This window comes from Haemaphysalis longicornis, unplaced genomic scaffold, assembly GCF_048455015.1.
Source record: "Haemaphysalis longicornis isolate Haplotype H1 unplaced genomic scaffold, Haemaphysalis longicornis Haplotype H1 scaffold_1, whole genome shotgun sequence".
In the NCBI taxonomy this organism is placed as follows: domain Eukaryota; kingdom Metazoa; phylum Arthropoda; class Arachnida; order Ixodida; family Ixodidae; genus Haemaphysalis; species Haemaphysalis longicornis.
In genome coordinates this window covers 479,674,827-479,693,193 of record NW_027526203.1, presented here as the reverse complement: position 1 = coordinate 479,693,193, position 18,367 = coordinate 479,674,827, and the positions used below count along the sequence as shown (strand labels likewise).

The following is an 18,367-nucleotide window of genomic DNA, read 5'->3' as shown; positions in this document are numbered from 1 at the left end:
AGAAGAAATAATAATCTAGAAGAAAATAGTTTCAACCCAGGTCCTTAGGGCACGTCGCAAGAGGTACTGTGGCTTTACACCCAGCCTTTTTAAGACATCGGGTAACCTACTTCACGGACGTGTGACGTTATTTTGAAATTAATTATTTCGCTAAAGGGATTAGTCGATTTGAGCACAAATTGTGTGTGTTTGGTCGCCATTGAATACAGGAAACGTATTGTAAAAAGCTCTTGCGTAAGTATAGCTTCAAGTAATATACGCTGCACTGAGAGTCGTGGCATAACGCTGAAGAACCTTTATTTGAGAGGAATTTGAGAAACCGTACGTTAGCCGCAGGAATATCCCCACATGTGAGCTACCTATTCGGGACTACTGTGCAGACCCCTTGCCCAAAGGTTCTGGCGCGATACTCCCCAAAGATGTGCTTGACCCAGTGAAGCCAGTGCGCCGTTCTCTTCTTAAGGGCGGCGCACCGGTTTTTTTCGGGCATGGGTCGCAGGCGACGGACAGAATGTGGCGTGTGTGCACGTTTGTGTTCGTCTGCCACTCGGTGTCGCCCTGCTCTGTTTTTGGTGAGGGTGCGTTTCGCGCCCCTGTTCAGTGCTAAAGCAGATCGTTGCGCATCGCAACGCTGACGACGCCCCCGCAAAAACAGAGCAGCTCCGATGTTCTCATGCCTCTGTCCTCTTGCAGTTTGTGTGTGTTGTTAACGGTGGCCGAATTGCTGTCTGCCCGTGGGGCTCTGCCGCATGAATGCATCGTGACGTATTTGCCATGTGTGTTGCTTGCCTCTTTCCAAAAGCATCTTGCAGCATCCACACGATTGGCACAAGGTTCGTTCTGTGGACGCACTGATTGGCTGCAGCGCCATTCAGATGACCGTGCCAACCTCGCCGACGCGGCAGGCGCCGCCAGCGTTACCGCCCCTCGTACCAAGTGCCCGAGTTACGGGACTTCAAACTAGACACGAATAGCTTTGTTCGCTAAAGCTTGTGGTCGCATGGGTGGCACAACATTGCCCCCTCCCATGCTTACACCGCACGGTGCCCTAAACTGCAGGCAAACAAACCTATCCACATGGTGCGTGCGGACTATCCGAACTGTGTCCGCACTGTCGGAGTCATTTCCGTTTCAAGTAACTTGTCCGTGCTTCTCACCCATTTCGATGCCCTCACGAATCGCGGTAACCAAGCGTACACGCTCGCACTATCCTTGCTATGTGTCAGCGCTGGGAATTGGGTAGGCTACCACTGTGCCTACATATACAGGCCTGCTTAATGCAGTTTGAGAAAAAGGAAAGCTTCATTTATTTTCTTTCCGCCCAGCAGTGAAATGTCTTTGCAACTAAAACTGGATCACCTCGATAACTGGTATTTCTTTTTCTTTCGATCGAGTTCATAGGTAGTGCAGTACTGCCGTTGGTGCGAGGTCATAGCTTGTAGTGTGATACGTTATTGATGGGCTAATGAGATGCTTATGGATATAAAGAAACGCATACTTTATTTTGTTTGCGAATTCTGGGGGTATCCTTGCATACGAAGCTAACCTACCTTCAAATGTGAGGTTGCCGTTCCCGATCTTTTCTTAGTATAATATTGTATTAGAAGTTGTTGGGAAAAGCAGCAATATTTGTTACTTACCTCGGCCCTACTAAACACAACCAAAAGTATTCTGGTAATTTTTAGAAGCAGCGGTAACACAAAAAACAAGGTAACCAAAAAGCAACGTTAATCGCTAAACTGGGAGTCATTTCCGAGATGGGGAGCGATTGGGCCAATTTTCTGTGCTGTCTGGTTTGTCTGAGCCCCTGTCCTGTAATTGCCGCTGTTTCTTCAAATAATTTCCGAGCCTGCAGTAGCAGAGCAAATCATTCGGAGGGACACCAATCACTGTTCCAACACCCATTAACATACTTATAAACACGTCCAAAACATCGTGCTGTGGACCTGGTAACTAGTGGGGGAGAGAGGCTAAGGATAAAAGTACAAGAGTAAAAAAACACCCTCTTTCTTTTTTTTAATCAAACTTTAATTTGACCTCATTTACGTTCGATTTACTTATTTTACAATCGTGTTACGCCCATTGTACTCAGGGCAGCAGTATGGACATATTATTTCAGTTTATTTTTTCGCAGTGTCATATTTCAGTCTTCGACCATCAGACAAAGTTTCTGAGTATTTGATTTTGATTTTGATTTCTTGGCAAAACCAAGGGGAGGCTGAGACTAAAGGCGGACGTGGCCTAATAGGGGCCTCAGCCACCCGATTTACAGCGTACATAATAACACGTCTGTTCCCAAATTTAAGCATAATAGCACCATCAAAATAGAGAAATACCACAAAGCAAAGTCATTACTACATTTCCTATGTATTATACAAAGCATAGGTCTAAAATTCACAGAAGGATCACAGTGTACACATAAACGCAGTAATTCGTACGCATGAAATTTCATCAGTTACACTACTATGTCACAATTACGTATGAATGTATTTTTGTTTGTAATTGTTTTTAATTTCCATCTTTAGGGGAACATGCAGATATATATTTCAAACCCTTAATTATATATCAGTATTGCAATCGTTTTGCTTAAGTAACACTTCTTTGACCTGTTTTTTAAACGTAAGTTCACTGGCGTCAAAGTTTAGTTGTTCTCCCAATTTATTTAATATTTTAGTTGACTGGCAGAGGAAAGATTGCTCACCATAGTTCGTTCTTACTTTTGGAGTGTGCCGTATTGTATGCCTGAAATGGTAGCCAGAATATTTATTGTTAACTTGATTGTGGGTCTTTTGCTTATGAATGGTGTGCAGAACCTCACAGTTATTCTCACAGTTCCTATAACCTTGCATACGTTTATGTACATGCAAATGGGTACGGGAAAACCTGTAGGTACATATTAGCTACGGTAATTAAGGGGCCCTGCAACACTCTTTTCACCTCTTTTCGAAATCTTAAATTCTCGCGGAACGGTGTCAACCAACACATCCAGTTTATAGACTAGGGGGTCACACAGTACCTGAGCCAAAAATTACTGCTCTATGCCCATTTTTTTTTTCTCTTTCGTGGTCTTGGAGTTCTTCGACCCGTCGAATTACGTCATTACAGCGGTTTAGCGGCTACTGGCCCGCTTTCCTTAAGTTGCAACAATCAACGAATTCGATAGCCATTTCAAAAATAACGCCACAAAAGCAGAGCAGAAACGGAAGGCGTATCTGGTGCGACGAGCAAATCATGCAGTGCCACTCCATGCTGGCGATAGCTATATAGCTTTCGCAGTGCTTCAAAGCGGAAGTGTTGCAGAGCCCCTTTAACGTGTAGTGTTTCAATCTCTGCGTAGCGCTGCAGTTACTCGCTGAAAGCTACCTTCACGTGAGCGCGATAGTTCTGTTCAATTCCAGACTAGAATATAAACCTCGTGCACGCATGTATTGTGAGAACCTAAACGCAGTATTGATACTTTGGAGAAACGTATTTGCTGTTATTTGCCCTGTATGGTGTGGGCCTTTCTTTTTCTTCAAAATAGAGGCCGCTGTAATTTTTTAATTGTCTACAATGGTAGCCCTTGTGACCTTGAGAGCTGAGCAGTAGGTTCCCGCGCCTTCTGGACGGCGTGCGAAGACACGCGGCCTAGATGGGCAAATCTCTGCAAAGCGCCGCATGAACCACGAAACCATTTTACCCGCCCTTCGAAGCGCAAGTGGCGGCCTCGGTGGATTGGCCCAGGTGGTGATCACATAGAGACGAAAAACGATTACCGCTAAACAAGATCAATATTTCAAGGCCCAGCGTGTAAGACAGTCGAAAGGACACTCCTGTATTCGGTTGTGAGATACGAATTAGTGGCAGAGTTGACTAGAACTCTTTGAAGGGAGGTGGTAACTTCCGTTACTGTCCAAGTGCAACGAGAAAAACTCGTTAAAATGGGGATTCATCAATTAGAATTTATGGATAATTCAAACTGTTCTACTTGGCCCGATGAGGTTCCATGAAATACTATGCACACAGAAGCCCGTTCATTCGAACGCGAGTAGGTTCCACCACGGATCATTCGAACTGCGTCCAACCTAGCCGGCGGCTTGGCGCCTGGCACACGGCAAGAGAAGCGACGCTTGGGAGCGAGTGGTAGCGGTTATCATAGCAGATTCCTGTCGCCATGCAAGCTGCGCAAGAAAGCTAGCCACCTGTGCTTGAAGATGGCGCTTAGAAAGACGTTTCCTTTGCAGACTATGGTCGATGTGGACGCAAGTGCAGTTATGTGTGGTGTGCGGCCAGACGAGGACATCATTTATCAAGTCATACCGGCCGCTGTAAGTGGCGACGAGGACGAGGAGGACCAAACAGTGCGCCTTTCGGGCCGGGCTTTTTTCGGAAGTCGTGGCCCGATTGAATTCCACCCGTCGTCTCTTCTCCAAATTTGAAGGAGGCGCGAAGAAGGCATTCCGCCACGTTCGCACGTTAGGGAGGTTGCCTACAAGGACGACAGGAGAACTGCAATCACGCACTTTTTCAAGCATCAATTGTTCACATGCCCTTGCTTCCAAGTAGCGGTGTACTGTTCTTCTTCAATTTAGTTACTTGGAACTCTCATTTTTTGCGAACTAAGACGGTTCCACTTTTGTTTCGGATTAACGAGCTTTTACTATGAAATACTCCTCCTTGCTTGTTCAGTGACCGCAGTTTATATCCACCATTATGTTACCTAACCATACGAAGTTTTGCTGAACTCTTGATTGCGTGCTCCCCGACGGCTAGGGCGCCGTCGTCTTTCCCTGATACGCTGCCGTATAGGGAAGACGCCCATTCAGACGTCAAGCCATTTGTGGTATAACTTGTAGAAACTGTTACTGGCAGTGTTCCCATTCACGGCCTCTGACGCCGAGCAAGAAAGGCTCACCGTCGTTTGCCATTTGCGTACGGATGTATTTCGGAGACTGAAACGTCTTTCCGCTATTAGCCAACACCAAGAATTTGGTCCACATTTCCGCTTAATTCACGAGCGGAAATCAGTAGTGCGCAGGCGTAACATGCAACGGTTATCTTCGGTGTGCCCAGCTCGACGGGTGCCAGCTCCGTCACTATCCAAATTGCAGCGCGAGGCAATCGTGCACCCTGTCTGTGACTGTTTTCCGCGCGCCTCTCGGCCTAGACCGCTGACAGACTGTGTCAACTAAGTGACGGGAGTGAACGACAAACTCGTAGAGCAAGATGCCTCCTTCATGCTCATGGTGTCAAGGGCTCCTCATCCTGAGCACAGCTCAGCTCGAATGCACGCGTGATCAGCGCACGAACCACCTCGCAGCGCCAGCCCGCAGAGAGATTTTCAATCGCTACGGCAAGCCTTGTCTTTCATTTCGCCTTGTCATGCACGGGTAGAGTTTCTTGTTGGCCACTCGGCCCATCACTCGTTTTGCATCAGTTGCATTTAGAAGATTTTAACGTATTTTAAAAGTCGTCGAAAAATTTTGCAATGCTTGCTTTACGACGGTCTACATCATGAGCCACTGTAACTGTCAAATCTTCATTACTTTTGTATTTGGTGAAAAAAAGCTAGTTTTGCCAATATTTCAAGTTGTTCCCGTCTGGATCTGATCAAGTTTTGTACACCGAGGCACAATCTTGCTGCAACGTGAGAAATATCTGGTTTCAACTTGGACCACATTTAAAAACTAGTCTAAAACATGTCGGGGATTTGTTCATGAATTGTGTGCCCTAACTAAGGTTTATATCTTCAGGGCTTAACTAAATGGATATCGAACACTATTCATCGCTGTTTATTTTCCTGAAGACGCTTTTCGGTAATAAGTCGCTAGAGAAAGCCACAAGACAGGGTTCAAAAAATACAGGTTTAGTGTTTTATTAAGTATAAGCTCTCTTGAAGCACATCCTCCCTTCCACTGGTAGGTGTCGACGTACAGGCACTTCTAAATATCTCCTCAAGGTCAGCGGAAAGCATCAAATCCGAGCTATTTAACCTGGAGATCATGGTGTAGCTCACGCGTTCTGTTCACCGTTAAACACAATGCCTTCATTGTCCTCACGCCGCACAAGATTGGCCAGGAAGCTGAGTGTAAACAATCGCAACAGTCGTCGCTGTCCTCGTACGCGGCGTCGCAGCACAGGCGTGTCTTCCGCTCAGCCACCCACTTGTACGTCACTTAATTCGAAACTAGCAAGCTGAAATCGCAGCACACCTGCTGCAATCGTCTGCTGCCATATTTGTCTTTCTCTTGTGTAGCCGCCACTGCCTTGCTGCACAGGGGTGGAAGTACTGCGTCATTTGCGCCACGCTGCGCCACTCCACTTTTCCTGCGCCATCCTGCCCCGAAAGGTAGCATTGCGCCGAATGTGCTCCCACGCGGTGCCGCACATTGTGAGGACATCTAGGCCAGTCGCATCTCACAGGGAACAGTAGGGACTCATTCGTTCAGCTGTTACTTACGACGTTGCGTGCTCCCGCTGACTCCTTAGAGGACTTGCGCTCTGAGTCGCTTGTCACAATTTCCTGGTCTCGAAATGGTGGCGCGGTTTCAAGGGACTTGGGAGTGAACTTGAGGAGCAGGCAATATACCCGCCGCGGTGGCTCAGTGGCTAAGGCGTTGCGCTGCTGAGCACGAGGTCGCGGGTTCGATTCCCGGCCGCAGCGGCCGCTTTTCTGATGGAGGTGAAAAGCAAAAACGCCCGTGTGTAGAAGATTTCGGCGCACGTTAAAGATCCCCTCAGTTGATCAAAATTAATCCGGAGCCCTCCACTACGGCGCACATCATCGCCTGCGTTGCGTCGGCGCGTTAAACCCTACAATCAATCAATCAGGTACAGGCAATCGGCAAACTTTGCCCCTAAATACAGCTTCACCGCAGAGCGCGCTGCGCCTTGATGCATGTGTCGTCAACAGCAGTCAAAGTTTCCATCTTACCGCTTAGTTCCAAATCCCAAAAATAAAATAGTTTTGCTGTTAAGGCGCACCCTCGCCATTTTATCTTACCGCGAGTGCACTTGGCATTCCAAATGTTAAACGCCGCCGTGCCTTGTCGAACAGGATGAGATAACACAAGCGCGACGGGAGTTTCTAACAACCTGGCACCTATCTTCAAACTTAACCAGAACAATTTGCGAATTTTTGTGTGTTTACAAGAAATGAAAATGCAAATAATTGATGTTTGACTCTAAAAATCTTCTCCCAAGGAAACTGGCACTGCTCCAAAACTCGTATTTTGACCTCCAAGGCTGCTTCAAAACTGCCTTTTTATGCTCCCAAGCTCCTCTGAAACTGCATTATTTCTGCTCCCTGAGCTGCTCCGAGAAGCTCAAGCCCACTTCCACCGCTGCTTACGCGATGATTAATGGCCTAATAAATTAGGGGAAAACAACACTAGTCCACATAGCTTAAAATGCAAGCCGGTGACGCTCCTAGTCGGTTCCGGTATCGTTACCAGCTTTATCTGGCTTTTTAGTTTGTATGTATAGCTATACTTGTGAAAGACAGTCTCACGCTATGCGGCCATGAATGCGCTGAGGTGCAATCGCCAAATCGTAATCGCGTCGTTTTTCACAGCGGTGGCCTTCTGCCGGTCTGCGTGGAGGCCGTGGCATTCCTTGGCACTTTTTGTGCTGAAATTGAGTGACAATTGCGCGCATCTTTCAAGTCGGGTGTAGGCGATGCAGGTGACTAGTGGAGTGAGCAGTAGCCACCGCGCCACAGGCCGGAAGAAAAGAGAGCGCCTGTAATTCTCGTGCTCTACTCGCAGCAACTCGAGATGGTGGACAACAAGGAGCGGCTCATCTCCGACTACACAGAGAAATTGAAGAAACAGATAAACCCGCGAAACCTGAAGCGCTACGTCGAGTCTTACATGAAGTGAGTCTACTGTGCGCTTTTTGCAAGCTATCAGTGCGCCTCATACATGCGCACTTTGACAAATGCCATTCCTGCTTGTCTTCTCGTTTATATGTGGTCTGGTGAATAGAACATCATTGCAGCTGTGTTCAAGCGTCCTCGCTTCAGCAGATATCTTCTGTACCCGCGTTTGTATTCATTCCCGCGTTGTGCCCCAAGTTTTGAGTACATTCATAATTGAACTCGTTAATTTTTCTTGGTCCAGTCTCACCAAGGGCCTTGTACAGTAGCTGCGCTCTTATAACTTAAAGTTGTAGTATACCACTTGGCAATGCACACGCAGGCAGTCACGGTTTGTGAACTGAGCAGTTCGGCTATCCGCCAAGACGTTATTAACCAAAGAACGTCGCCAGTTTTTCCTCTTTCCATGTTCGGCAGTGACTTGCCTCCAATTTGTAGAAAAGGAAAAAATATGCATCCCTTGTCAGCAGGTTTTGCGCCGCCCGAAATGCTTCTAGGCAGAAATAATTCAAGTTTGTGGCAAGCTATTTCCATTCACCACTGGAGATACTTCGTACCTTTCAAAAATGGCCAAGGCAGTTTTCTTTATTGTTGGCTTAAAAATATACAGATTCACTTCATAGTCAAGCGGTTACTTTGTTTATTTCTGGCATAGAAACTTGTAGCCCTTCCTCAAAATTTCTAACATGGACGTTAAATGTTTGCTTGGGCGCCTTTAGAAGCTGCATTTTGTGAAGTAATGTCCTACCAGGGAAAGCACTCTGCTATGCTGGAAAAAAATGTCCCTAAAATTGGGCGACCAGCAACCACGAGCGCTGGTGTAAAACGAAGCGCTTGGTCCATCCAGTTCGTCGACAGAGGCAGCTGCTACGTATCAACCGCGATGAGCGGAGCGACACGATTAGAAACAGCCTATCTGCGATTCAGGAACGCAAACAGAAGCGAAAGCCTTCAGCCATTTGTTTAGGGCCACCACTGCGAGTTGTGTTAAAGTTCTTGTACCTCACTTGCCGTATTACATAACTCTTCGCGGTGCTTATTTCCTCCATCATGTTTTTGTCATTTCACAGTCGCAAAGACATCAGCGGCCTCATTGAAGCAAACCTCAAGTAAGTGCTAAAACAACAATACCCTTGCTCGTTATGATTAGCAAGCATTCAGATTCCATCGAATGGAAGTACTATATCGCGACGGCCGAAAGGACCATAGGGCACGTACCACATGACTGCACTGATATTTTCTATTCAAACTAGCAGTCGCTAGCGGTCACATTGTGCCCGTTTCTTTTTTCTGCACTGTAGTCGTGATCATGTTGAACGAGCTGGCCCAAACTTCAACCTTCCAACAGAAAATGTCATTGTCAACGACAGCAACAGGAACAGGCTACGGCGCTGATTGATCAATGTGTTAATTCTTCTCCAACAAAGAGCCACTAGGCCGAGGTGGGAGGGTGTCTATAGCGCTGACGCGTTCACGCACTCAAGCGCGTTCCGGGGTCACCTGCGGCCGCGTGGCCCATGCGCTCTGCTAGGGCCAGCTCCACGGTCTCGTGTTCGGTCATCGAAGGACTCCTGCCCCGTGAGTTCAGGGAAATGAGTAGCGTTGCATCCTGTTGCACGAAGGGGTCGTATTCCTATCGTCGATGGCGGTGTGGGCTCGCTGTGGCTTGTTGAACATATGTAGGAGTCACAGGCACTTTTCGTGGCAACAGTCACGTTTACTTTTTTTGCGGCTTTGTGCAGCTGTGGTCTCGGCTCGGAGTGTGTATATTTGATATTAGAAAATTGGAACTGAAAGCGCAAATTAGACACGGACAAAGAAAGGGGACAACAGGACGAGCTCTCGTCCTGTTGTCCCCTTTCTTTGCCCGTGTCTAACTTGCGCTTTCAGTTCCAATTATGCATCACCAACAGGCCCAAACCATGACCCTCTTGATATTGCAAGGTCATGTTAGGAATTGGGGAACTTTAAATTTCATTGTGATAGGGTACATGCATCGAGGGGACAGCTGTCCTTGAAGTTGAGCGTGGGGCGGAAACAGTCCTGCTGATTTTGACGTACAGCTGGCTGAGTGAGGCCCCGAAAGACCGACTTAATTTCAACTTAGATTTCGGGAGATATAGTTCGCCAGCAGCAGAAGCAGCTAAGAGCAGCACTGAAACGTGCTCGTACGCCCTCTGGTATTCTCAGACGCTGCTCAGAGCGCGCATGGAAACACCATTGCTTCGTGGTATGTGCACATGTCTGAGAGTCTAGCTGCGGTCATGCTCATCCATGAGAACTGACGAATGGCCGCGGACGCAGGACCATGGACGTGCTTCTGGTGACCGGCAGCAAGGCCGCTCACGCACAGGCGGTGCAGAACATGTACGCCCGCATGGACAAGCAGAAGACGTCGCTCCTCAAGGTTGACGCTGTCGGCGACGTCCTGCAGGAGTCTGTGAGTCGAGGGGCCGCTTTGCTGGCATTGCACAGCTAGCGGTGGCTGGCAGTGGGTCCCAGACACGTGCGTGAATCTAGCTCTGAAATGCGGCATGAATGCAAACACGAGTCGGTGTTTCTCGTAAACAGAGCGCCGCTCCATCGCCGTTTCTGCGGCAGCATGAGACCATAATCACATCAATGGCACTAGGACGCGTTAAGTGTGAACTCGAGCTGTCGCAGGACTTGGTGTTCAGCAGCAACAGCGAAATAGATGGGGACGCATCCAACCCGCCTTGGTAAACAATCAGTTAGGCTGTTCTCAAGCTCCAACGAAATCAACGCCTCCCAAAGTGCACGGTTATTTTACGTCTAAGGTATCAAATACCAACAAGTCCGACGGTTATCAGCTGTTGCTGGCAGCCACGCTTCGCCCCGTGCGGTAACAGCCTTAATTTTTTTTACCACATCTAGGTTGGGATGTGTGCCTCAGCCTAGTACAATGTCCGTATAAACGTACTGCCGGTCACAAAATAAATCGGACCAATGTAGCGGTGCGCGATAACTATCGGCGCGACGCCTTCCGGCCGAGCGCGTGCTGTCGAAATAGCTGAGGGCGCAGGTGTGTTCCAGTCCAGTCAATATATGTCAGTTTTTTCGATGTCGGCCGCAGCGCTTCGTTTCTCTTGAATGTGGCACCCGGCGGCGCGGTGCGCGGTTCTCCGAGCGAGCGGCATGATTTTTCGCAGCGGCCGATAGCGTGTGGCAAGCGCTTACGCGCGCAACGGTGCCGCCCATCTTTGAGATATCTTGTCAGGCGCTCCTTTTATTGCCATCTTATTGGCTGTACAGAAAACTGCCGTTGAAGCAAGTCCGCGATAATGATACAGCGCTCCCAAGTACTGCGACGTCAAAACAACGACTCTTCTGCCCTACGTCCTGGATGGCCCATTCGTGGAAGCATAGAATTTCTTACAATATACACTATACTCGATTAGAACTTAAGAACGGCACCACCTCATGTAGTGTATTACTCCGCCGAAGCGCCGGACCCGTGACGTCAGAGCGCGCGCGTTTTGAAAGAGGATCGCGGTAAATGCGTGACATCGTCTGCTTTTCTCACCGAGTTTGTTTGTCGTCACTGCAGTAATTTATTGGCAAATTAAGTCCGAAAAGTCATGGAAACGACTCGTGTCCGGTGTGGTTATTGTGTGCGGGCGCTGGCGGTGATTGCTATCGGTTGTTTATCTTGCGTCTATCATTTTAGAACTGATCGATTGTCCAAACCGCACCCCCCAGTTCGTGGACGGCGCGAGATTTCGTAATTATGACATACGAATGAACAAATAAGTTTTAATATAGCGCGTAAAACAGCGAGTGCGTCGTTAATTTGTATAAGATTCGCCATGTTACAAAGATCGATGCAGTTATACGTACGTGAAGTACTCGATGTGCTCAAGCATTAATTCCGCGAGGTACGCAACATTATGCCCGTTCGACGACGACGCGGAGAACAATTTTAAATTTTTAGATTATGCTGATGGGTAATAACAATGGCATCAAACACTCTTGTAATTAGTGATGTGTACACAAAAGCCACGCCAATCGGAGGTGCGCATAGGTAGCGCGCTGTGTGTAAAAAGAAAAACAATAACAGAATTGCTCCTTTCAGATCACGCGTGAAAAATAACTTCGCTTCTGCTTCGTTATAACGCGTGAGTTTATTGCTTTCTATTCCTGGTTATTGCTCCTTACATGTGCATTGCCTAAACACTGCAGTCATTTCTTCTTTAATATCGCGCTGTTACGCGTTTTTTTACGCAGTCTTGGCAAGAAAGCCTACAGTTTACAGGAAGCGACCATGAAGTGTCTGCGCGTAAAAATCGTGCTTCATGGCGCTGCACATTTTTGGGAAAAAGCGCTTTTAAGCTTAGTTCTGCTCAAGTCTCAACGCAATGAAATTCTGATCGAGTCTACGCAGGCGTTTCCAAATGCATGGTAAATTCTCCTTTCCTGCAAAATGCTCTTTCGCAGCTGCCATGGCAATTGCGATTTTGAGAACGCCAATATAGGTTATAGCACGCTATTTCACTTCTTTCAGATTGTTATACGCCCTACCACACGGCATTTGGAGTGTCATTTTACGATACTGGGGAAAATGCCTGAACAGGGAAAATTTTTTGGCGTCATAGTTACAGCTCACCTTTTTATGCCCATTGCTTGAATTTACATCTGCTGGGGCAAGCTCAAAGAAATCGCAGTCCAAATAGCAAGTTTGCTTTTCTCTTAATTATACGTGGGAGTGAATTCCCCACACTTATAATTTGGCTAGAAAACCACCACTAATAAACAGCATTTGTTTTTATTCCCTTTTGCGCTGAAATGTTTATGAATGCAAATTTGTACTGTCTTCTATGCAAATTCAAGTGCCAAAACAAGGGCATGATGCAGACAGTCTCACTGTCAGACATACTCATAGATACGAGCTTGAGGTACCAATTTACAACTATGAAAAGGTTATTAGAACCCAGAAACATTAGCAGGCGCCGCCCCCACCCCAACCAAAATAAATTGGGCTAAAACGTGTTGTGTGGTTTTGACATCGAGCTTCACTGAAAACCAGAATGCAGATTGCGACAGGTGATTCCCTGCAGGCGTTTCATCTGGATTTACCACTAGGGCACTACCACAGGTGTATGAAGACATTCATAGTGCCCGTACGCAGTTTTTTTCAATGTTTCCTCCACATTATCACAATAACGCACTGCTAAGAACCTCGATATCTCACATTTCTCTCTGAAGTATGCTTTACAGCCCAGATGTTGAAACAGCTGCTTACACTTCTGTTCAGCTGCTTATTTATATACGTGAGGCACTTTTAACAAACTTGACACTCAGTCTTCTTTATTTCATCAAGACAAAGTTGCATTTAATTACAACAAAGTTGCATTCAATGACCTCGCCATACCCGTAATATGACAGTCACATTTTATCGGGTCTTACAATGAGCTTGAGATTATTATACATGCATTCGTTATAAGCAGTGTACTCTACATGCACAAAACTCACAATGGCTGCTTTTTTGATACCATTCAACACGACACCAAGCCAGGGATGTGTTGCAAAATTGCAACTGCACCGTCAATTGCAATTTTTTTAATTACATATTACATACATTGAATTACACTGCTAGCTGTGACTTGAAATAACATACAAGCACACCTGAAGTGAGAGGGAAATGTACACATCCTCAGTGAAAGAACAAAACATCTCATACGTGGTGCTGCCATGAGAAGGCCATTCAAGCACATAAGTAGCATATGATGCCACTTAGAACACTGAAGTGATTTCCCTTATACCTTACTTCCAAATGCTGCCGGTGCAAAGGGGCTTAGTGAGATGGTTATACAAGTCGTTTTTTGCCTCAGCACCTCGGCAACTCTTCATTGCCACCAGTTTCAAATGAAATAAAATCACCAAACAACGAGAAATATGGTTGCAAGTCACGTAATGTTGCAAGACAATTTCAAACTTATGCGCAGAAGGTTCCTACTCATCAGGCACAATGACACAAATTAGACGTAAAGAGAACAGAATGGCATGAGCGCATTTTGTACAGCAGCTAGTTATCGTAGCAGCCATTTAAAAAAAAATTCTGTACTGCCGCGAGGCACAGTTCCCTCGTTGAATCTTGTCGCTGAAAGTTTCAGGCAGTCCGATAACTTAATCAGACAGCCTTGCCCTGGTGGCATGCAGCGTATCTTGTGCTTTGTTGCAACATGTTGGCATTCGTTCCAAGGGTGGAAGAGTCTATTTTCGAAAGGCAGGGCACACATGGTAGCAACGTCAAAAAATTTGTTGGTTGTACAGTAAGTTAGCCTGCTAAATGCAGTCGTGTGGGCAGAACAGCCAGTCTTTTTAAAGAAAGAGACTTCCTTAAAATTGTCTTGGGCAGATGGTGGTTTCTCCCTGGTCGATGCAAAAATGAGCGGGAAGTTTTTCTGTTTCCTTTGCATGCATTCCCCTGACAAGGCGCAAGTTCGTACTGACCTATTTGTTTCCCCACAAACAGTACCACGTAATGTACAGGGAAATGTATTTCTTCTTTATGAGGGGATATTAACTGCGTAAAGTGTCAGTGACAAGGGAGAGCAGAGCCAGGCACTTTCAGTTTTGTGGGACAGTGATAGAATCCATGTGGACCCGGGGCGTCAGTGGGGTGCCGCCCCGCAACACATGGCGGCATGGCACGTTTCAAGCTAACCTGGACCGCTTCTGCGCTACCAGGGGCTTCTTGCAGTAGGTGGTTAGATACGGTGTCGCACGTCTTTTCTGACCATGGACTAGTGTCTTTCTCCATATTAATCAGCTTGGCTCGTGTGGAAAGAAAGACCAGCAATCGCCAGATGACGAATCCTGACGCTGTTCACAAGCCTCAACTCGTTGACAAGGTAAACAAGACCATTGGAAACCTTGAAACCAACACTGCTGACGTGGCCGCATGGAAATATTTTAGGGCAAGAATTGAGCGCGAGGCCACAAAGATAGGTAGGCGGGAGGCAGCCGAGCATAAAGTTACAGAACGCCGCCTCAATAATACAAGATTGTCTTTTCAATAATGCAAGATTGTGTAACCATTCCCCTTACTTTTATGTTTCATGTTGCACAGCCCTACATTGTTGACCAGCCATGTAAACAACCTTGGTATTGCTCCAGAAAAAAAGTTGCATTCTGTCTGCATAAAGCAAACATAGTGGGAGGATACACAGGTGGCAAGCTCGCTGTAGGGCAGACCGCTATTAAATATTTGGTGGGCTCTTAGCTTCGGAGCTGAAGACTGCAGCATGGTAAGCCTCACTCCATTTGCTCGATGCCAGAGAGGTCGTCATCTGCACTCCCACAGCTGTCGTCGTCTTCCTCCCCGAGGCTGATGATGATTCGATCCACATGGTCGCTGAAACCACGCGCCTCTCGGCACTTGTCCTCAATGCCAATGACGTGCTCAACAGCCTTGGCCCAGTTGTTTGGAGAAACATTCTCAGCTGCTGTGATGAGGAGCTTCCGCACACTGTCAATCTTGAAGTCAGTCTTCAGCCTAGCAACTTCACCTTTATCTGCGACCAGATCATCTCGATGGGGTTAAACTCGCAGTGGTATGGTGGCAACCTCAGAACGACGCACCCAGCCTTTTCTGCCGCGACATCAACTCTGAACTTCACAAACTGGTCTTTCACCGGCGCCACCAGTTCAAGAAGCTGCTTCTTTGTCATCGTTGCATCACACGGGATACCTTTTGATGGCAGCCAGGCTAGTATGTCAGGCTTGCGTGAGGACATGGTCGGGACAGTCTCCAGGCACCTGGAGTGGTAGCACGCGTTGTCCATGACGACAACACTACCCTGGGGAAGCTTAGTGAGAACAGAGTCAAACCAAGCAAGCCTCGAAATGCTCACCGTCCATTTACTCGTGATAGTCGTCCGACTTCGTTCCTTTGAAGACGGACAGACAGCCGTCGACAAAGCCGTCCTCGTTGCCAATGTGGGTGACTATCAGCCGCGCTCTTCTTCCGGATGGCTGTTTGAGCCCAGTTGTCAAGCCACGCTGGAAAGCGTCCTCAGACGTTTTCACTGTCTCGTCCCTGCAAGCCTTCGTCATGGTGTGGCCAGCGTTTACCCAAGTTTCGTCTGTGTAGAACACCTTTCTGTGCTGCTGCCTGTACTCAGCGATTTGACGAAGGTACCTCTGCCGCCTTATAAGCACGTCCTGACGCTCGATTATCATCGAGTTTCGTTCGCGTTTCTCGAATACGAAGCCGATGTCACTCAGGAGGCGGCGGATGGTCCACGTTCGAAGGCTGGGGAGATGCTCACTCCTCCGAAATTCTTCCGCAATCTTCTGCGCAGTAGGAGGCTCGTTGCGCCGGAAGAGATCATGGACAATGTTTCTCAGCGCGCACAAAGTGAAGCCGTCATACATCGCAGTGCGGCGTCTGCAGTTCTCGCTTCCGGGCCTTTTCCGCGAAGGTGTTGTCAGCTTCCCGCCCGTCGCCTTCGCTTTGGATTTGGTGTCCAAAATCTTCCGGAAACTGGCACCGGTGTACTCACTTGTCGTGCGGGAAGTTTCTTTCACGGCAACGTGCGGGTGCTCCTCTCGCAACTTCATGTAGACGTCCAAAACTGTCTGCTGAACGTGGCTACAAAGAACAATGCCTCTGCACTTCTTCCTATACAGATGCTTCGGCGTTGATGGGCTCTTTGGTGGAGGTGAACTCGCCCCAGACCGCAAACGCGACGAAGAATCTGGAGTCGAAGAAACAGTAACAAATGCGGCTCCAGGTGGAACTGCGTAGTCATGCTCCGCCAAAAAATCGACCTCGTACGAGATGTCCATGTTGGAGAATGAGATTGTGGAAAATGTGGGGACAAATATACAATGCGCGCAGTAAAAATGCCACTATACGCTAATACTTCGTAATTTCAAAGCTAGTGAATAATGAATACGTGTGTAGAATAGAACACGTAAGCTATAAAAAGTAAACTGAACTTTGTTATTTTTTTCTTAATAAGGTTCTGTTTTGTCATTTTTGCACCGGGTTTTGACTGGGAATGGCAATTTTTTATGATATTTTTACGTTTTGACACACCTTAGTTGTGGTAATGTATCTCACGTTGAAATTTTAAAATCCCAACAACATTAAGTATACTTGTTTTATTTTGGGGGGTTCTTTTATTTTGTGCTTCCAAAAATATTCGCAGTAACGCACTCTTTGCGCCGAGCGGAGGGACAGCCGGTTCGGTGAAGAGGCGCAAGGGCAACGTCCGGTGCCGTTCTTAAAGGGGCCCTGAAAGGCGTTTTGCGCACACTAAATGAACTAGCGCAATCATTAGACTGGGTCGTCAACGTCATATGTGCCAAGTATTACTCTTTTACGCGCAGCGGAAAGCTCACACTTTTATTGCAAAGTTTGTCGCTTTTTTCTCACCCTTCCCCGCATGTTTTTGGACGCCGAAATTGTCACATGTCTACGTCACCGATTCCCAGATGTTCGTCATGAGGTAGACATCCTGCTATTGGGCGGCTTTTTCACGCACTTCTGGCAAAGAGATGTGTCGTCTGCTCAGCGTCGACTCGCCGGCTGATCTGCGAGCGGAGTGCCGGAGTGCTTGGACATTTTACGACTATCCAAACAAGTGTAAACAAACGCTTAACCGTTTGTATTGAATGCAACACGCCATAACACGACATGGATGTTCTCTTACCTAAATACGTTCCATAAAGAAAGCGTTGAAGCCCCGTGGCACTTCTTTCGTGCAATCGCAGAGAACGCCCTGAGCCGAATGCCCGGGTTTGACGCATACATTTCATTCAACTTAAAAACAATCCAGAGATGCGTTTCGAACGAACACAACGTCGCAACATGCGTTGCAAGTCTCAACCGCGATTGACAGACGATCGGTTGCCTCCTCCTGCCCGTCGTAAATTCGGCACTCACCTCGCGCGCGGTTTGCGGGGACGAACAGCAAGTCACTTAACTCTGGCGCGCAAACCGAGAAGGCGTTTAGCCACGCAAACTGCACATGCACCATGCGAGGTTGAGTCGTACGTCGCTCGAGAAAGATAATCCAAACCATGGGAAGCAGTATTCACCCGCAGACGTCGCATTTCATCGCGAAACAAACGCGCCCACAACACACACACCATCGCCTCCTGTATTTTTACAACGCCAACAGCATCGCGCAGTTCCCAAAGGGAGTGAGTGGTACGCCTGCTGTTCCCACATGTCGTGAGGTGGGGCCCCAAGCTTAACGGGGATCACGCAACCGTAACTGACTTCGAGGGTGGTTTGTGCCTTGTTGCCAAGGCAACCGAACCTCTATGCTTGAGATGGGCAAAGAGGCACTCACGCCAGCGCTAGAAAGCTCAGAGCCACGGCGGAGCATGTTTTGCCAACGTTGCCGCTCTCCACCACGCATCGCCCCAATCTGAACTGGTCACATGATTGAAGCGCTGGGAAGGCGGGGAAGGTGCATCAAAGGGAACAAGCGCACGATCCTCCCCGTGCGGCTGCTGCGAGTTCGCCGTCGATAAAAA

The 18,367-nt window shown here is 47.6% G+C and overlaps 1 protein-coding gene across 7 annotated transcripts in view; it reads left to right on the top strand.

Moving 5' to 3' along the window:
- The window catches only part of LOC144156332 (uncharacterized protein ZK1073.1), a 282,683-nt gene that overhangs the window by 245,651 nt on the left and 18,665 nt on the right, over positions 1-18,367 (top strand). For 6 of the 7 annotated variants that reach the window (XM_077688317.1, XM_077688319.1, XM_077688318.1 and 3 more), the window contains 3 exons: positions 7,744-7,855; positions 8,926-8,964; positions 10,160-10,295. In XM_077688317.1, the coding sequence (XP_077544443.1) occupies positions 7,744-7,855; positions 8,926-8,964; positions 10,160-10,295 (287 nt within the window). The remainder of the gene's footprint in view (positions 1-7,743; positions 7,856-8,925; positions 8,965-10,159; positions 10,296-18,367) is intronic. The other variant, XM_077688316.1, reaches the window with a different exon arrangement.